This window comes from Engystomops pustulosus, chromosome 7, assembly GCF_040894005.1.
Source record: "Engystomops pustulosus chromosome 7, aEngPut4.maternal, whole genome shotgun sequence".
In the NCBI taxonomy this organism is placed as follows: Eukaryota; Metazoa; Chordata; class Amphibia; order Anura; family Leptodactylidae; genus Engystomops; species Engystomops pustulosus.
The window spans coordinates 26,198,785-26,220,018 of NC_092417.1; the positions used below are offsets into that span (position 1 = coordinate 26,198,785).

Genomic DNA, 21,234 nt, shown 5'->3' on the forward strand with positions numbered 1-21,234 from the left:
TACTATTGTGTGGCGATGAGACCTTATCCAGGGTTTAAGTTTTTTGTCCTTTCTCTCCAACACAAAGACCCCCCACAGGACATTGTGCACACAATCAGGTAGACCACATTAGAAGTGGAACATAAAAATGTCCCCGGGATGTTACATTCCTGCTGTGTGTTGGGGATCTGAATCTCGTCTGTGATCAAAATCAGAGAGCAGGTTTTACAGCTCCTGACATTACAGGGGACGGTTCTTTTTTGTATGTTAGATGGTAGGGAGCTCCTGATCACGATATTCCTCAGGTGCGGGGGTTTCCTGTGTGAGTTAAGGCTTATCTATCCACCTATGTGATCAAAGTTTTATTATTCACAAAAGTCCATCTGTTGACTACAGACTGGACACCTGAGTGGGAATGATTAGTAACATGATACTCACCATGTATACTTGAGTATAAGCCTAGTTTTTCAGCACAAAAAAATGTGCTGAAAACCCAAACTTGGCTTATTCCCGAGTAAAAATATATATATTAGAACTCACCTTTCTGGCTTCCCCCACTACTGGCTATGTACTGGGGCAGGGGCTGGCTAAATACCTGGGGAGGCTGTGACCAATGCATTTCCCACCAAGGGCTTATACTCGAGTCAATAGGTTTTCCCAGGTTTTTGTGGTTAAATTAGGGGTCTCGGCTTATACTTGGGTCGGATTATACTTGAGTATATACGGTAGTTTGTAAGAACTTGTTTAGTTTATCTTTGTTTACCCCACCCCTTCTCTAGAACCTTCCATGGCAACTACTCTGCCACGAGCAAAGTACTTCCTTACTATAACGGCACGTATTCTCACGTGTACCTAAACAAGGCTACTCTTCAGTGACGGACTTATAACCTTATCTTGCGCAGGTTATCCAGGGAGGAAACAGGAGCCAGATTTGCCAGCCTTGGTACCTACCTTCCCCACCTCTAATCTTGTCCTGCCCTTCTATCCCCTACACTCTCCCTTAATACCGATGCAGCAGCTATTAGTACATTATACAACCTGGAAGGATTTCAAAATGATAATTTCGGTGAGGACAGTTTTTACCATGGTGTTAAATATGTTATTTCTGTATGTACCAACTATATGATATGTAAGTGCTATTGAGTTATCATCTTGGTCTCCGAGGACTCAATCTCTTTGGATACTCCCCTCATTCACTTCCACCATAGTAAGATCTCTCCTTGTAGGTACTTCACAAGATCCTGCATTTCTCTATTGTGGAAACAAACTTTCCCCCTGACAGTTACCCTGTGGATACTCAAGGTCAATGGCATTACGCACAAGGAAGACTCAATTTTCTCAGCTTATGGCCCATAGGAAAAAATCCATAAGACTTGGCTTCCATAGTTTACATTAACAATCCTCTTGCAATCCTTTGTGAGTAACCAAAATGAGGTTTCCTACTTTAGTTCCTCATTGAGTACCAGGCATTCTCCCTTCCCCTAAAGGCCCCCTGGGGTTCATCTTTCTCACTGCTTCCCTTTCGTAACTCCCCTTCTGCCCCACCCCCCATAAAAAAATACTACTTATTCCATTCCACTTTTCCTCGTTTTTCCTATTTTCTCACATGGCAGCTTTTTTTTATTCATAAGACATGTGTATGGGAGGTTTTACCCATTGTATTCTGCTTCTCTCCCATTCCCAGTAACAGGACTATATTGTGATGGAAAACTCTAGAACGCGTTTAGAGCAATAAGTATTTTATGCAAGGTTTATGGTCCCATCAAATCAACCAGAGTGTTTTGTTCCTAAATTACCAATTTTTAGCAATTTTTGTTTTATTTTACAGGGTTCAACAAAAAACACTTGTGACATTGTTAATGTTTACAATTTTTTTACAATGTTTATACATATAGCAAATGTTTATACAGTGTTTTACAGCATTTTATATATTTTTGGGTGTTAATTTTTAGTTTAATTTAGAGAAGCCAAAACAAATTGAGCATAAAAGATGACATAACACTTATCTACCTTGCTTTTGGCCCCCTTCAAATTCCAGTTAAGTGCCCAATAGTCTAAAAGTCTACATCCCAGCCAGTGCAGAGGTATTGGAATTCACATGACTTCTGCCACTGTTCAAGATTTTAAAGGAAATCTACCATCAAAATCCATCATGATGAACCAGGGACTGTGACTATGGTAATCTTATATTTGTTATCCAAGGCCAGCTTCCTTAAAACAATTAACGTTTAAACTTATTCTAATTAGCATGAAGGATTATGGTGGGGGTGTAACCACAGCCCCCTGGAGTGCTACAGATTCACAGACTGTTACAGTGAGCAAAACAGGTCTCACCCAACTCCCTGTTCTCTATCTTTCTGTAATATAAGCAGAAGTTGTTCAGGGGAAGGGGAAACCTGCTCTGCTCATTGTAACAGCTTGTGAACCTGCAGCACTGGGGAACTCTGGCTCATTAACATAAGTTAATTAAAAGTTGATTGTAGAAGGAAGGAGAGAACCACAGTCACGGTGCCTGGATCTACAAGCAAGTGTCCCTGGTTTATTATGAGAGATTTTGATGGTAGATTTCCTTTAAGATTTATTAGTATAAAGACGAATTGGAAAAGCTCCATTTTAATTCATTAGGACAGGAATTGTTCCAAAGAAATGTAAATGATCAAGGATTGGCGTGTTTATTTTTAATGAAAAAAAGTAACAGAAATGTGACCAAAAATGTAAATGTGAGAATTTACAGAAATTTAGAAGGTTCTCAATCCAGGGGGATCATTTGGTCTCAGTGATGTCTATCCTGATGTCTCTGGAGAAGGGGCCTCTGGGAAAACTTCTTTTTGCATTTATCACAAGTGAATGGCTTCTCACCGGTGTGTTTGCGTCTATGTAACACGAGGTGGGTGCTGTGCTTAAACGCCCTCCCACATTCCTCACATTGATAGGGCCTCTCCCCGGTATGAGTCCTTTGGTGGGTGATAAGGTGGGAACTGGTGGTAAAGCCCTTTCCGCATTCCACACATCCATAAGGTTTGACGCCCGTGTGGGTTCTTTTGTGTGTAATAAGGGCAGAACTTTGTCTAAAACATTTTCCGCATTGCTCACAAACATAGGGTTTCTCCCCGGTGTGAATTCTCTGGTGGACAATAAGGTAATTACTGATGCTGAAGGTCTTGTCGCATTCGGGACATTTGTATGGTTTGTATCCGGAATGAATTCTCTGATGTTTCTGCAAAGCGGAGGAATCGCTGAAAGATTTCTCACAGTTCGGACAGGGATGTGGTCTCCTCACAGAATGAATTTTTTCATGTCTCCTTAAAAGGCTCTTCTGAGTGAAACACTTATCACATTTCATACAGACGAAGCACGACACGCCTGTATGTAACTTATGATGTTTGCTCAGACTGGCCCTATCCTTATACTTCTTACCACATTCGCTACAAGAATACGGCCCGCTTTTCATTGGCTTGGTAAAGTTTCCGTCTTGAGCCACTTTCTTCTTTTTTAGTTCTCTTACTTCATCATCAAAAAACGCAGAGTATTCAACTCCAACTCTGTCGCGAAAGTTGTAACGATGATTGTTGGCCAGACCATCCTCTGTCGACGGAACGTTTAGATCGTCTTCCGAAGTATCAACCAAACGTATACCTTCTACTGCCGAGCCATCAGGTGTAAATAATGATCTATGCAGCTCATCTGTAGGGTAGTTCGAAGCATCTGCAAACAGGAATAAAAACTATAAGAACCGGGTCAAACCAAAATGTAAAACTAGTCAAGAAACGGGCACAAAAAAATTGGGGATATTTTAGAATGTTGTGCATGTGTGACCAGGAATATAGCATTTCTAGCTGGTGACAGGTTCCAATAGCCTCTGCTATGCTGATTTTAGTCTTTGTCATCATCTTTCATAGTATTTGGAATAATTTCAGCAGTTTATAATAGTTTGTCTTGCATAACCTGGCTTCTTACCGGAAGCATGTGGGGAGTCCTGTGTATGATTCAATCTCCTCTTCGCCACACTCATCCATCTCCCTCCGCAGTGCCTGTAATGTGCATTGAGCAGGAAAGGGAGGGAGGGGTTGGTGTGGAGGAGAGGAAGAAGGTGTGTGAAGACTGAGACAAAAGCTAAAGCTGCCCTGGAACTCACCACACACTTCTTGCAGGGAGCCAGGTAATATGAAATAAAGTTTTATAAACTACTGAAATGATCGAGAATGCTGACAAAGGCATTTTTAAATCAGGGTAGAATAGGATATTGAAACCTATCATCAGTTAAAATGGACAACCTGGTGACTGGTTTGCCTTTTCAAAAACGAATGACGATTCAATTATAGTGCACGTAGTTAAACATATGTCGTTCCTTTGATTCTGGTGCAGTTGGAATTCTTGCCTAGTCGTTGCTGAGAGTTTTGTATTCGATATGTCAATAAGCATCTTTACTTTCTGGTAGGTGGTTGCCAGGCTCTCTGCCCCAGCCCAGAAGCTTCTACCTGTATCCAATGGAACACTTAAATATGGATGCAGACAGTTGAAGTAGATGGCACTATATCACAGTGGGGCTCATTTACTAAGGGTCTGAATCGCCCACTTTCGTCGGGCTTCCCGGCGATTTCCGATATGCACCGAATTGCCCCGGGATTTTGGCGCACAACAGAAATGGGGGGGGGGCTGTCAGACAACCTGACGGATTCGGAAAAAAACGCCGAATTTAAAAAAGAATTTGTGTCGCAAGATCAGCACTTACATGCACCAGAAAGATGAAGGTGAACTCCGGCAGACCTCAGCGCTGCAGCAGCACCTGGTGGATATCGGGCGCACAACCTTAGTGAATCCCGGCAGATCCGAATCCTCGTCGGTCAACGCACCGCGGGACCGCGACTGGACAAGGTAAGTAAATGTTCCCCAATGTGTTCTTCATTTATAGTTTTTTTTTTTTTTATCAAAAAGGTCAACTTTTTTTTGTTCACTTTATTTTCCGACTATGTATTCCGGATTAAGGCAATCTCTTTAAACCTTTATGCAGCTGTAATGAAATCCTTTGGAATCGAAATTTTTTTTAAAAAACTTACCTCTTAATTTTAAACATCCTGCCAAACCAGTTATTGATGGATCATTTCCTTGTTCAAGGCATGATATTAACTTGGGCTTTTCTTTACTGTACCCTGAAAAAAAAAACAAGAAAAAGTCTTAGCCCCTGTTTTGGGATTTGGGTGGTGGGGAGGGAGAAGTGGAAAAACAAAAGAACTTTTGTTACATCTATGCCGAATACTCATTGTACAAATAGTAAGGTGGATCTAACCGGGAAGGTACTTCCAGTAAGATCCAGATTTGGTTTCGTGCAGTTTAGGAGACTATATACTGAAGCGGTCTGTCTAAGGTTATACCAGGTAATATGCAAATACGTTTTCCAAGTAGGGATAAGGATAACAATGCCTCCTTTGTCTATCTTAAAAGGCAGCCCCCTTAACACAAAGCATAACTCACATTTAGCCTAATAACATGATGTGGGGTTTAGCCAAACCAATATATCTATTCCAGAAGGAACAGATTCACAGCTGTAGACAGCGATGTTTTGGCCTGGTTGGGTCTCCTCAGTACAGTGTAGGGAACTGGTTTGGCTGAGTGAGAGGCCATGGACTAGACTCAGGAGGTGAGAGTTTTCCTTATGGAGAGTTTAACAATTAAGGCCACCTTATAGGCGTGTGGAGACATATGACCTTTGATGCTCCACTAGGGGATTCTGGAAAATAGGCAAATACTGGCTTAATGATTGATGGTTAGGGGGCTGCCTTTCAAGGTATCAAAAGGTGGCATTGTTTATCATTTCCCACTTTGGAAAACATATTTGCATATTTCCCAGAATCCCCTGGTGGAGCATCAATGGCTATAAGTCTCCAAACGCCTAGAAGTCACCTAATTGGCAAACTCTCCATAAGGAGAACTCTTACTTCCTGAACCTAAGGTTATAATGAAACAAACTGATGGGTCCAAGAGATATTTATAACACATGAAAAGCTCAAAATTAACACCCAAAGTTGTGCGTAGGGCAAAAGTACATCAAAATCAAAATAAGTTAAAATTGAATTTTTTCAACCTCATCTACGATGATTATGATAAATGTCCACCTTTTGGGATCTGCACTTTTTTTTTTTCATAGTGGACTTTCAGGAAAAGTATAAACGTCCATAATCTCTCTCTAAATTTTGACAGGGGTCATAGAAACTGCTTAAAATGCTTGCAAATACACAGGCAATTTTTCATTCATTCTTTGTTTGGATGCAGTGGATGTATCTCAGGCGAGTTATTGTGGAGATCAAATTTAATTTAAATCTTCAAATTAGCTCCTCTGTATTCCAGGGGAGATCCAAAGTAGCAGATTGATCCACAATCCGTGGTCATACTGTGACTATTAATGCACCAGTATTTGCCCTGTTTGAAACCTGGTTCTGTTAGTTGGAACATGGACCTACGGTGACTGGTTGGTCTGTGTCCAAGCGTCACCCAATGGGAATGTGCACTGGTGGGAATAATAATCCCACCACGAAAGGCATAGATTAGTCAAAAACTTTCCAGGTTTGAGGAAGGCAATTTTCAGGTGATATAAAAGACAAGAGTGCAAGGTCAGGGTATAACAAGTAGTACACCATCTCTGGCGGCACATCTAAGGTACCCGTTTCAGCAATTTGAAGCAAAGTCGGCACTCCCTGAGGCATGAGCAGTAACAATCTTTAATGAAGCAATCCAAAATTCAGTTATGTAATGTTCCAGGCTTCAACGCTTGAGAGAGATGGAGGTAGTAATCACTCGATAGGGCCACTGAAGCAATAGTGGCGGCATATAGCTGCACAAGGCTATATGGCTCTGCTACTGTGTCAGCTGCCCTATCGAGCGTTACTACTTCCATCTGAGGTCAGGGCAAGCAGCAAACAGATAGGGTACAAGATACAGGTCAGAGGTCAGGCCAAATAAGGTTCAAGTTAAGTTGAAACCATCAACAGAACCGGATGCAGAGTGGAAATTAAGAGTCAGGCCCAATGCTTTGGTAGAAGTAATCTTAATGGTCCGGCACCTTCTATTGCCTTTTGTCATTGGTGACTGTATATCGGCTGTCACACCTATGCACCTGGTGAGTCAAGAAGCCAAAGCACATAAAAATGGAATTATCTCCAAGACTGCAGATCCCAGAGAAGCTGACTGTACAAACCAAAGACACACATACTTAATGTTGTGGTCATCATAGCATGGAAGCTGGCTGTGAAAAGGAAACAGATTGCACTCTTGTATGGAAAACAATCTCATACATTCTCATTGGTGTTGGTTCCCTTGTGCCTGTGCAAGAAGGCTCATCTGCACCAAAACCTGATTACCAGAGTTACCTTCAGAGCTTGGGGTAACATCTGGTTTCACAAATAAGAAGCAATAAGCTTATGAAATGCTGACGTGTGAAAGCATTTTCTACCAACCACAAACTCACCTCAAATGATCGAACTTACCTAAAGTGCTGAAGATTTGGTAATTTTCCTGCATAACTTGCTGATAGAGCATCTTCTGTTCCTCTTCTAAATATCCCCATTCTTCCTTTGAGAAGTACACGGCAACGTCTTCAAACTTTGCCTGAGTAGTGAACATAGATAAAACCTTTATTAAAAACACAAACTTACAATTTAGAATCATAAATTTCCACACATGGACTTACAAATGGTCCACAGAACATATGGGTCAACGTGTATCGCACAGTATCTTCCATTATGGATAAAAGAGTGTCTCTAGAGGGGAATAAGGCAGAACATCTGAATACATGACATCTGATGGAACACATCTCCTTAATTCTTTTATCGCCAAGGATGTATCGGATACATTCTCACAGGGTGTAACCTCTATGGCCAGGGATACAACTAATACGTCATGGATTCTAAGAACCACTGGATAGGTGGCACCTAGAATCACAGTCTCCTCTTTCATATGAGCCGAAGTAGAAGGGCAGGAGAAGGGGCCCCACATGACAGAAAACTCTCCTCCCTTCCAAGGTGCAGGGAACTCACTATGCACACAGGATCAGATCATCATACTATGGGGCCCACAAAATTTGCTAGTTAGGAGCCCTAAACTTCCTAGAGGCGGTCTTGACTGAAAGCATGGTTACGATTGAAATGCGTCGGTGATGTACAGCACAGGGACAGGTAATGTTTTTTTTATACAATACCAGGTGTGTTTTAAGATGTAAGAAAATAATGGTTTGGCTAAATCCCACATGGTTTTTAGGCTTGGTGTTTAGGAGCTGCCTTTCAACGGATGCAAAAGGAGGCATTGTTTTCTATTTAACACTTTGGAAAACTTATTTGCATAATTCCCCAGTGGAGCATCAATTGCTTTAAATCTCCAAACTCCTATAAAGGTAGACTTAATTGGCAAACTCTGCATAAGAAGAAGAACTCCTCCTTTCTAACCCTAGAACCTAAGAGATATTGACTATTAAAGTGAAATTTAGGTGCGCGGTCATCTACAGAAATCACTTCTAGGTAATATCTTAGGTTTTCGGACAGCTAGAAACACAATCCTGGTGACATAAAAGAGGAGACTCTCCTTTTACAGATGGAATCCTCATTGGATTGAACTATTAACCTTTCTCCTTGCTGGATATTGTGGCAAATATTAACATGTGGGGTATGTATGAACTCCTCACACCCACTAGTTTTAGGAAAGTACATTTTTTCATCAGTAGGCTGCATTTGTACATATTTGTGTGGAATATTTAAAATGTTTATGTCATTTTGTACTTTATCACAATTTGTTGCAAAGTTGCATGAAGGTGGTTTTGTGTATTAATTATAAAGTTTCAGTATTTTTCGTACTAAAAGATGCACGTTTTAGCAAGATAAAATCTTGCAAAAAAATCTAACTGGATCTTGCCCTTCAGACTGCTGTCCTGGAGATTGGGTGAAGCGCTAACAAAGCATTTCACCTGATATCAAGATGAGAGAAATTCCTCTGCATTGCACCCTGACTTGTAAGAAACCAGGACCAGTGATATCATTGGGTCATGTGACAGTCACAAGGTACATGATCTGGAAGCAGGGCTGTGATTACATGTTATGAGCTGCCTGTGCTCTGCAGCTACAGATTGTGAGTAGCCAGGAAGCTCCAGGAGTAGGGGGGCAGTGTTACAAAGGGGGTAAAGAGCAGATGAGGTAAGGGGCGTTTTAAAATATATGTGGTCGAGAGCTGATGCTAGAGGGGGAGAATAATTAATGTTTGAGGGAAAACTGTTCTACTTGTTCATGGCAACCAAAAGCTAGCTTTAACCCCTTAACTATATAGGCTCTTTTTCGTTTCTGTGTTTTAGTTTTTCACTCCCCACCTTCAAAAATCCATAACTTTTTTTTTAATTTTTCCACTTAAAAAGCTGTGTGAGGGCTTGTTTTTTTGTGTAACAAATTGAACTGCATAGTGGTGGTAAGTAGGGGGGAAAAAAACTCCAAATGCAGTGAAATTAGTAAAAAAAAATGCATATATGCAGTTTTCTTGTGAGCTTGAATCTTACAGCTTTCACTGTGTGCCCCATGTCTGCTTTATTCTCTGTGTTGGTGCGATCATGTGGATACCAAATTTTATAGGTTTTATAATGTTTTCATACATTTTCAAAAATTATAACTTTTTTAAACTTTGGTGTACGGAGCCGTGGGTAGTGTAATTTTTTTGCAATTTTTGATGTTGTTTTCCAAACTACTATTTTGAGGACTGTACAATGTTTTGATCATTTGAATTTTTAATATTTTGAAAAATGGCAAAAAAGTGCCATTTTCGCCACAATTTTCTGATACCAGCTTAAGCATCGGGAATAAATTCAATACATTTTGATAGATTGCATATTTTGGGATGTGGTGATACCTATCAGGACTAATCAACTTGAGCTGGATCACTCGTACACAGCAGCCGGGGGATGGTGCAGCAATTGATTATTCTGCCTGGCAGGGAGAACAGTGATTGCATCTTCCTCTGATGGAAGGACAAAGCTCCCTTATCATAGTGGTTTTGCTGAAAAAACAACTATAAAATTATGATAAGGTAGGTCTTTCGCTCCTTTGCCTGCCTCAGCCCTTTCCCTTCCTTTAACATTAGAAATGCACTGCATCAGAGGAAGATGCAATCACTGTTCTCCCTGCCAGGCAGAATAATCCATCAATCTGCAACATCCCCCGGCTGCTGTGTACGAGTGATCCACGTCAAGTTGATTAGTTCTGTCTTGGCTGTTCAGAAAGCTTGTATGAAATGTGGATCCAGTTTTCCCAAGGTCGTGAATTTTATAATTGTTTTTTAAGCAAAACCTGTCAGCACAGGGACTAAACAGGATATATTTCTGCATCAGTGTAGCTACAGCATTCTCAAGGTATGTTTGCTTCATTATGCAGAGGAGCAAATGGGAGATTATCTTTAAGAGATGAGGAACCATCAGATTTTTTTTCAGATTGATAGAAATACTAGACTGACACAAAAATGAAATAAATAGTGAATAACCTGTTCAGATGCGTTTCTTCTCAATAGGGGTCTTCTCCGTAATTTAATAATTCTTTCACGCTTCCAAGGGGCCATCCTGTAGTGTCGACAACAGATTTAGGTGGAAATTATAAGATATACACAACAAAGCAACAGCAGGAAATAACAAGAACATTCCAAACAATGTTGCATCGATGGCTATCACAGGTACCGCAATGGGCTCACCTACATGGCCATGGTCCTCATGTGCGGTCATTGGGGCCTGAGCAGAGCTCACATGCTGATAACACATGGGTCCATTGAATAGCACCAACGCAGCCTAAGAATGTGTCACCTCAATGGTTTTGGCAGTGAAGACATCTCATATGTCATTTAAATACCCAACTAGATGATCATGAGGGGCCGCTTTGGGCACCCCCAGCTCTCCAGACACGAATACCAATGTCTATGGAAGAAGTCGGAGATCGCCAAATGATGTATTCAGTTATTTCTGTCATTACCAAACAATTACATGGAACAGAATCTCTGCTCTCTGGAGAAATGGGGGTTCCATTCTTATTATCGGTGGAGATCCAAGCAATTATCTAGTTATACCCTATACCAGTGATGGCGAACCTTTAATAGTCCGGGTGCCCAAACTGCTACCCAAAACCTGCTTATGTATTGCAAGGTGCCAATGCAGAAATTCAACCAATAACTTTTTCCATTCTTCTTAAGGTCCCGAGGACCCCAATATCACTGACAGCAAAAGGGGAAATTTAAATTGCAATTGGAGCTTCTTTTGGGAACCCCCTAAGTGAAGATTCTCATGGGGCCCAATGATAATCTGACCCTGTTCACAACTTCTCTCTCTTCCTGCAGTCTTAGGTAGACCAGGATGCCTCCACAGATCACAAGAACGGGGGTCCACTTAGATGGCCGGTCAACTCTATGGAATTGACATAGAATGCCCAGTATGCCGCACAGCAATGTCTGTCAGCTTCATAGAGATGTGCGACCGACTGCTCCAGCCATCTCAGTGGTTCAACAAGGGTACATCGGACACCCCCCCCCCCGTTCTTGTGATCCATGGGGTTTCATCAAGACCTTTAATGTCCGTCTCATTAACTCTGTTCTGGGGCAACAGCCTGGATGCCCACTGAGAGGACTTAGAGTGCCACCTCCGGCACCCGTGCCATAGGTTCTCCACCACTGCCCTATACCATAATTATATACTTGATCACTAGACTCCGCATTAATGTCTGTGTGTAGGGTATGACACCTTGCATTGTCACAGAAATCTATTAAGGCTTGTCAACATCTGCAAAAAGTTTGTATGTTCACGCCATGTTTGCCTGGGTTTCTTCCGGGTCCTCTGATTTCCTCCCACACTCCAAAACATACTTGTAGATTGATTAGATTGTGAGCCCCATTGGGGACACGGACTGATTTGGTAAATTCTGTGCATCGCTGTGTAATCTGTGTGCGCTATATAAATAAAGGAATTATTATTATTAATAGTTAAATGGATCTTTGATGTGTGTTTTAATGGTGAGGTTGTGGGGGAAGGGATCACGAGTCGGGTGTTTGGGTTGAGGTTCCACAGTGTAGATACCTTCCCAGACATTAGAGACCTTTAGGAAGGAGTCACAGGCAGTTCACAACCATTTCTGTCATGTCTTGTCCTCATTACATAGCACTGACTGAGCAAAGGGAAGGTGTGTGTGGGTAGAGGGGGTGGAGAAGGGGGGGCGGGTTGTTTAACCTCTTCAGTACTGCCATGTACATCCTATTTGGACGTGCCCCATGCTGAGAGTATATACACATCAGGACAGTATTTAATGTTAAATGGTCACATCTCCTGGACTGGTGCACCTAGAAACACAATTCTACCCTTTAATATAATATCTGGCTTGTGTTTCTAGGTGATATTCACAGTGGTAGTAAAAAAAAATTTGATTTTTAATTACAAATTTTCTGGACTGTAACAGTTGATATTTCCGGTTCTGTTTCACCTAAAAAGACAATCCTGATATGATATGTGTTTCTAGTTGCCAGGATTCAGGAGAACAGGTTGAAGAGGGCCCTGAAGGCAGAATCCAGAAGTAGCTGTAGATGACACATTGAAAAAGCCTCTTCCTCTGTCATTGAGCCTGGGAAAAATGATGGATTGATACTGCACCGATTATGGTAATAGTTTATACAATTTTACTGCTGATTTAAAAAGATGTAAAAGGGAAAAATAACTGCATATTTTAAGAATTTATCAGAATAAAAAAAAAAAATATATATATATATACACATATTTATACATATAGATACAGTGGGGAGTATTTATTAACGCACTTACGCCACAGTTATCAAGGTTTTTAGACTGTTTTTGGCGGTTTCATGACTTGTCCGATTAAGAGGCGTGGCCTCTGAGATGGGCGTGGTCTCACAAGAAAGAGGGGTGGCTTGCAGGAAATCGTCTGTGCGCCCAAAATTCTGGCGCACAGTTCAGAGCGACTAAAAGTAGGTCTTAAGTAGGAACTGACAGTCTTATCCTACACCATAATTCATTATGACAAATCAGTCGCAGGGAAATACTAGCGTTTCCAGCTAGAAACTAGTCCGGTAGTTTCTTTAGGTTTGTTTTTAAGTTGAATTTGTATGAAAGTCAAAACAGGTATATTTTGTAAGGCTGGTTACGTTTGAACGCATTTAAAAAGCATTTTTACAAATGTATTTTTCGATATTTGAAAAAACGCAATGCTTAAAGAGGAGCTGTCACCCAAATTTACTAAAGTAAGCAGCTCCTAGTGCTTGAAAAAACGCCGACACTGCTGCCGGGTACAGTGTAATTGTTGGACAGCTCGCAAAGCGGGGGGGCAGGGTTGGGGTGTGGCTAGGGGTGGTGACTGCTGCCTGGCACGCGGCAGTCACTGCCGGCCTAAGGAGCGAGTGGGGCGGTCCGGGAAGAGGCAGCGCCTCGGACCGCCCCCTTATGAATACATCGGATCACTTTGCGAGCGGTCCAGCACTTATATTTTACTCCGCCGCAGTGCTTGATAGCGTTACCGGAGGTTTCCGAAAATTTGGGTGACAGGTCCTCTTTACTGTGCGGTCATTGCATGCAGCTGTTACTCTTGGAATTTGTAAAAACCCAGTGATCTTGTTCTCCCGGCCGCTTTTGCTTGTAATCGCATGTGTTTCAGAACACAGACCACCAATGCATGCGTTTTTCAAAATGATGCAGCAGCCGCTTTGAAACAGCACAATGAAAACGGACATTAAAAACGCAAGGGAGAAAATCCAAAAATCCCATTTAATTAGCCAATATGCAAAACTGATGCATTTTACAAGGATGCAAAGACGCAATGAAAAATAAAACCCACTGGAAAATGCTACGTGTGTCACAGACCCAAGTGTAACTACAGACAATCCCCCATGACAATCGGATTTTCAAAGTTTTGTGCGGTCACGGGAACAAGGATTATCAATAAAGCTTCAATAAAGACACCTAACAGCTGATGATTGCAGTCTGGGACTATAGTAACATCCAGAGAGTTCACAGTGGGCAGAGGGGTCCGTCTGTAACTAGGGGTTGTCTGTAAGGGTGATGGCACACGTGGCGTTTAGAACGCATTTTTGGCCCGTTTTTAAGTGGTCCGTCAAAAAACGCATCCGTTTTTAACAGGTTTGACCAATTATCTTGAGTGTCCTTAAGTCAGGCACTGCCTGTACATACATTTTATGTTATTGACAAGTAGATTCCGGACTGTAGATTTTCTTTAAAGATACTTGTATTAGAGGTTCTGTATATTCATTGTCACAGAGATGAAGCCGGAAGTCTGATAGACTGGGAGAAATGGATGAAAGCTTGTGTGACTGGGAGGAGAGGAGATGTGACGGCACCACAGAGGGGAGGACGGAGGGGAAGGGATAGGAGTGAGATCCAACAGCGTGAAGAAGGAGAGCAAACATGGAGGAGCAGTGGAAGAAATGCTGAAGTGTGAGACCGGAGGGAGATGTAGCAGCACATGGGGGAAGGGAGGAGAGCTGGGAGAGGAAGCACTCGGAGAAGGTGGGGAGGTACAGTGTGTAAGGGAGGGAGAGGAGACTGGAGTAATCCTATCTGTGTACATAGCCGACATGTCAACACAAACATCTACATAGGCAACGAAGCCCAAGAGTGACCACTACTAGCCGGGGCAGAGCCAGGTTACGTATCAGTGTGTCAGTGATAACGTGCACAAGATATATATATATACACACACATATTGTATGCGCTGTATAGTAATCACTATACAAAACACATAGAAAAAGCATTATACACAACAATACAAAACATAGCAGAATAACCCATACAAGCACTCACACGTCACAGCAGTCCGGCAGTGAGAGGGTTACTCCACAGTACAGGGAGAAGAGCAGGCGGAGGGGCTACAAGGATCCTGGGGGTAAGAGGATAACACTATCCACCATATTCCTCTCCACTATCCTGAAGCAAACAGGAAGTGATGTCACTGACCACATGATGCCTCCAGTCCTCCGTCTGATGAGGAATGATTGGCTGTTACCAGGACTACCGGACGCTGCTGCTGTGGTTGTCACACTGCTGGGAATGGATGGATTCAGTCTAATGGAAGGAAATTAGATGTGGAATGTCGGAATACTTATTGGTACAATAACTTGTGTTGTTGCCAAGGACAACCGGTGGAAGTTAAACATTCCAGGACTGTTTATAACCTCCGACTATTTTTCAAGAAAGTTTCATAAAGGGATAAGACAGGGATAACATTGTGTAACTGAGTGTGCACTCACCTCCTCTGTCCCTCCCAGTGACACTAAGAGGTCCTGCAGCCTAGATCATGTGATCAGCTCCGATCTCCTGGAAACTACATTTCCCATGAGTACAGTGTACGGTGCCGCTCCCCTTACCAGTATCACACACAGAGATCTACACGTGTGTGGCGTTTTTTATTTATTTTATCTTTTGCATTTTTGTTTTTGTGCATTTTTGCACACATTTCAGAAATTGTGCATAAATTTGAGCAAAAAAAAAATCAGCCTTATCTGAAATCAAAGAGGAAAAGTGCTCAAAAAAAAAAAAAAAAAACGCAGGCACAAATCTGCCCCATAATGTACAAAACATCAGATACATAAATGCACTTACATACAACACACATGACCTTCGGGAGTGACCTCCTACCTTACCATGACCTTACGCAACTCACTTAAAACAAATAATAAACACACAAAGAAATGTAACAAACATACAATAGTACACATAGTACACACATACAGTTCACATACCCCACACATGGATTACACTAATAATCCCACACAAATGATAGATATTATATTACATGCATTTTTCTATACATTACATATTTAGCTCAGATTTGCACAGATAATTAAATTACCTTACACCCCCCTCCCCGTGCAACAAACACAATTACCTCTTCTAAAGCGGAGATGAGTGCACACTGCATGAGCAGCTGACAGGCTGAGCAATCCCTGCAGGCGCCCATCCCCCTCCTGCCTGTCACAGAGCAGCTCAGGGAGAGGGCAGGACAAGGGAGAAGTCCCCAGCACTAGGAGAATGGAGAAACTGGTTTGGCTTTATTCCTCCATCATGACATTAGGCTTACAAGGAGCTGCCTTACCGGGGAGCAAAAATGTTTCCCTTGTCCCATCCTGGAAAGCATATTTGCATATTTCCTGTGTAGGATAAGAGTTATTCCTGTTGCTTTTGATAGGTCAAATAAAATATCCTTCTTGAGATTTTGATACCTTTTAACCCCTTCAGTTCTTTTTAGTTTTTTTTGTTTTTGTTTTTTACTCCCCTCATTCCAAAAGTAATGAGTTTTTCATTTTCACGTTTACAGAGATATGTCAGGGCTTGTTATCTGCGAGTGTGCATTCACACAGTGGTGCAGATTCACCCGGTCCATTCGCGATCCAGCGGCGCGTTCTCTGCGGTGGATTCGGGTCTTCCGGCGATTCACTAAGGCAGTTCCTCCGACGTCCTCCAGGTGTCGCTGCTGCACTGAAGTCCACCGAGGTCCGTCGGAGCTCACAATCCTATTCCTGGTGCAGGTAAGCCCGTGTCCCGCGACACTTTTTTTTTAAAAAATGCGGCGGTTTCTCTGAATCCATCGGGTTTTCGTTTGGCCACGCCCTCGATTTCTGTCGCCTGCGCCACAATCCGATCGCGTGCGCCAAAAACCTGGGGCAATTCAGGGAAAATCGTTGCAAAACGGAAATATATGGGTAACACGTCGGGAAAACGACCCCCAATGTGTTGCACCTTGTTTTTGATGCTTTTTTGATGCATCTGAAGGATGATGGCACACGTGGCGTTTTGAACGCATACTTTTGCCCATTTTTAAGCAGTCTGTCAAAAACCGCATGCGTTTTTGACCAGTTTGAATTAAGATAATTGGTCAAACCTGTCAAAAACAGATGTGTTTTCAAAAAATGCAACAGTTTTTTCACAGACTCCTTAAAAATGGATCAAGAATGCTTTCAAAATGCCACGTGGGCCATCACCCAAAAGGCTTCAGCATTGATCACATGCTAAGGTTACATTGCGTTTCCACTGCATCTGCAAAAACGCAATGTAACCTCAGTGTGTGATCAAGGCTGAGGCTTTGGAATGCGTCAAACACGCATCAAAAAACGTGACAGAATGCAATGTGTGTACGCGCCCTGAGACAAAGTGTAGTTTTTAGTGACCTCATTTAATATTTCATGCAATGTACAGACAGTCCCCGGGTTACCTACAAGATAGGTTCTGTAGGTTTGTTCTTAAGTTGAATTTGTATGTAAGTCGGAACTGTATATTTTATCATTGTAACCCCAGCCAAATTTTTTTGGTCCCTGTGACAATTTGATTTTAAAAATATTGGGTTGTCATAAGAACCAGGATTAAAAATAAAGCTTCATTGCAGACACCTGTGATAACTGTTAGGCGCGTTCACACGTTCCGCTAGCGTCGCGTTCATAACGTGATGCTAGCACACAGGGGCTCGGGACAATCGCATATGTGTTTCCTGGGAAATGCATGCGATTGATAACATGGGATCACCCCGAGCCCCGTCCCCTGTGCGCTAGCACCTCATTATGAACGCGACGGTAGCGAAACATGTGAACTCGCTACCACGGTGCATTTTGGTTGTGCTTTCATTGCATTTTGAAATGCATTACAACAGATGAGGAGAGTGATTTGCCTAATTACATTACTGTTAGCATTTTTGCTGACAGTAACACATTGTTATCACATGTGCTTACACCTTAAGCAGTAACAGTAATGTAATTAGGCAAATCACCTCTCCTCAGCTGTTGCAATGCGTTTCAAAATGCATTGAAAACGCAACTAAAACGCAACATGTGACCGCACCCTCAAAGTTGATCATTGTAACCTCGGGCTAAAGTGCATTAAATTACCAATATCCAGAGGTCTGTTTGTAACTTGGGGTCGTCTGTAAGGGCGCGTTCACACGTTCCGCTATCGTCGCGTTCATAACGTGACCCTAGCGCACAGTGGGCGGGGCTCGGGCCGATCGCATATGCGTTTCCCGGGAAACGCATGCGATTAATAACCCGATCGCATGGGTTTCTCTGGAAACGCATATGCGATTGCCCCAAACTCCGCCCCCTGTGCGCTAGCGTCGCGTTATGAACGCTAGCGGAACGTGTGAACGCGCCCTCAGTTGGGTGTTCTTATTTAGGCGACCACCTGTACTGGAAAGCTGGAAAAAATTGCAAGTGCGGTGAAATCAACAAAAAGCACATGTGCGTTTTCTTGTCGGCTCTGTTTTTACGGCTTTCATTCTTGGCTCCAAATGGCACCTTCTCTTTATTCTTTGGGTCGATACGATCACAGGGATACCAAATTGATATAGGTTTTATTAGGTTTTTGTAGATTTTAAAAAATTAAAATCTTTTGTATAAAAATAATATTTCCCATTTTGCCAAATTCTGAGGCCAATAACTTTCTCACACTTTGGTGTACGGGCCAGTGTAAGGTGTCATTTTTTGCTGTATGTGTTGACGCATTCATTTATATCAATTTGGGACTGATATGACTGTTCAATCACTTTTTATTCAAATATTCATGATTGTAAAAATGGTGAAAAAGTGGCGATTCGGACATTTGGACGCAATTTTCCATTACAGTGTTTACGGTCGTGATTGATTTTTTTTTAATATTTTGATAGAACAGGCATTTTGGGAGATGACAATACCTTTTAATATGTGATCGAGGCTGTGGGGTAACAAGACTCTACTGAGCCCTGGTGAAAACTTTGGATCAGGGTCATCATATACCTAAACTCTCACTACCACCTGTCCCGCACACAACATTTTACATAATGGGGCACATTTACTAAGGGTCTGTCGGATGCATTTCCGTCGCGATTTTTTCTGATTTGCCCTGAATTGCCCCGGGTTTTTGTTGCATGCGATTGTGGTGCAACGGCGCCGGCTTTCATGCGACACAAATCAGGGGGCGTGGCTGTCGGACAAACCGCAGAATTTAAAAACCAAATTGTGCTGCAAGATCAGCACTCACATGAACCGGGAAGAAGAAGGTGAACTCCGGCAGACCTGAACGGGGAAACGACACATGCAGGAAATTGGACGCACGATCTTAGTGAATCGCGGCAGCTCCGAATCCTCATCGGACATTCCGGATTGGCGGCGTCAACGGGGTGGATATGTAAATGTGCCCCATATAATCAGGTGGCATTTTTGTCCTTTTAAAAATGCATGCGTTTTTAAAACGCATCAGTTTTTGACTGTTTACCATGTGTTTGGCTGCTTAGAAGCTGTTTATCTATTAAGATACTCAGGAAAAATGGTCAAAATCAGATGCGTTATAAAAACAGGTGTTTTAAACGGATTGAAAATGCATGCTCTAAAACGGACCAAAAATGCCACGTGTGGCATAACCCTTATATGTAGTGTCCAGCAGCCTCCCTTATTCCAACAGCTCTTATTAATGAAATGCTCACAGCAACCTCCTTATTGAAATGCCAGCAGAGATCCCCTTAATGATATGCTCACAGCAGCCCCCTTTTTGAGATGGCAGCAGAGGCCCCCTCAATGAGACAGCAGCAGAGGCCCCCTCAATGAGACGGCAACAGAGGCCCCCTTAACGAGACGGCAGCAGAGGCTTCCTTATTGAACCGGCAGCAGAGGCCCCCTTAATGTGCCAGCAGCAGAGGCCCTCTTAATGAGCCAGCAGCAGAGGCCCCCTTAATGAGCCGGCAGCAGAGGCCCCCTCAATAATACAGAAGCTGAAGCCCCCTAAGTGAGCCGGCAGCAGAAGCTCCCTTAGTGAGTTGGCAGCAGAGGCCCCCTTATTGAGACGGCAGCAGAGGCCCCCTTATTGAGACGGCAGCAGAGGCCCCCTTAGTGAGTTGGCAGCAGAGGCCCCCTTAGTGAGTTGGCAGCAGAGGCCCCCTTAGTGAGACAGAAGCTGAGGCCCCCTTAGTGAGCCGGTAGCAGAAGCTCCCTTAGTGAGACGGCAGCAGAGGCCCCCTTAGTGAGTTGGCAGCAGAGGCCCCCTTATTGAGCCGGCAGCAGAGGCCCCCGTTAATGAGCTGGCAGCAGAGGCCCCCGTTAATGAGCTGGCAGCAGAGGCCCCCGTTAATGAGCTGGCAGCAGAGGCCCCCGTTAATGAGCTGGCAGCAGAGGCCCCCATTAATGAGCCGGCAGCAGAGGCCCCCTTATTGAGACGGCAGCAGAGGCCCCCTTCCTGAGCCAGCAGCAGAGGCCCCCTCAATGAGACGCCAGCAGAGATCCCCTTAATGAAATGTCCGCAGAGCCCCCCTTAATGATATGCTCACAGCAGCCCCCTTTTTGAGATGGCAGCAGAGGCCCCCTCAATAAGACGGCAGCAGAGGCCCCCTCAATGAGACAGAAGCTGAGGCCCCCTTAGTGAGCCGGCAGCAGAAGCTCCCTTAGTGAGACGTCAGCAGAGGCCCCCTTAGTGAGACGGCAGCAGAGGCCCCCTTAGTGAGACGGCAGCAGAGGCCCCCTTATTGAGACGGCAGCAGAGGCCCCCTTATTGAGACGGCAGCAGAGGCCCCCTTAATGTGCCAGCAGCAGAGGCCCCCTTAATGTGCCAGCAGCAGTGGCCCCCTTACTGAGCCAGCAGCAGAGGCCCCCTCAATGAGACGGCAGCAGAGGCTTCCTTATTGAACCATCAGTAGAAGCCCCCTTAATGAGCCGGCAGCAGAGGCCCCCTTAATGTTCCAGCAGCAGAGGCCCCCTTAATGTGCCAGCAGCAGAGGCCCCCTTAATGAGCTGGCAGCAGAGGCCCCCTTAATCAATTGTATGCATGTCTCAGAGTGCTGAGGGGGGGCTTTGTACAGACACATCTTTATCTCTAAGATAAATCATACAAGTCCAAAACCCAGAAAAACCAAAAAAAAAAAAAGACTTGCACAAATGTCCTGACTAAAGATAAATTACCCCCATGGTGTTATTACAGAAAGAAATGGGCGCTTCAGCACAACAAACACCTGATATCTGATTTGAATAATGAGAAAATCCTACTTATTCCAATAAGCCAGGGCCGCCATCAGGGGAGAAGTGCTAGTATTGCAGTATGGGGCCTGGACAAGCATTATGGAAAAGGGGCAGAAGCCGCACTAGATGGGCCGTTGGAAAGTAAGTGATTTATTGTGTTATCCTTTTCCGGGAAATGTAATGGATAAATTAGCATTATCCATAATTTATATAAATCTGACCCACAGCTACTAATATCCATAATATAATTAATCACATATGTATATAATA

The 21,234-nt window shown here is 43.2% G+C and overlaps 1 protein-coding gene across 1 annotated transcript; it reads right to left on the minus strand.

The window, feature by feature from the left end:
• Positions 1-1,724: 1,724 nt before the first annotated feature.
• On the minus strand, positions 1,725-15,019 carry LOC140069447 (uncharacterized). Its single transcript, XM_072115148.1, has 5 exons — positions 14,801-15,019; positions 10,483-10,558; positions 7,461-7,581; positions 5,037-5,129; positions 1,725-3,684 (listed from the first exon to the last, which is right to left on the minus strand). The coding sequence occupies exons 2-5, from the start codon at positions 10,555-10,557 to the stop codon at positions 2,753-2,755; spliced, it is 1,221 nt and encodes a 406-aa protein (XP_071971249.1). The 5' UTR covers position 10,558; positions 14,801-15,019; the 3' UTR covers positions 1,725-2,752.
• Positions 15,020-21,234: the final 6,215 nt, after the last annotated feature.

What these genes read in the sequence shown, in the direction of transcription:
- LOC140069447 (XM_072115148.1), bottom strand. Translation starts at nt 10,557, where the DNA reads ATGGCCCCTTGGAAGCGTGAAAGAATTATTAAATTACGGAGAAGACCC. An exon ending in GAAGAAACGCATCTGAACAG is followed by an intron (nt 7,582 to 10,482) that starts GTTATTCACTAT and finishes TTCACTACTCAG; the next exon opens with GCAAAGTTTGAAGACGTTGC. An exon ending in CCAAATCTTCAGCACTTTAG is followed by an intron (nt 5,130 to 7,460) that starts GTAAGTTCGATC and finishes TTTTTTTTTCAG; the next exon opens with GGTACAGTAAAGAAAAGCCC.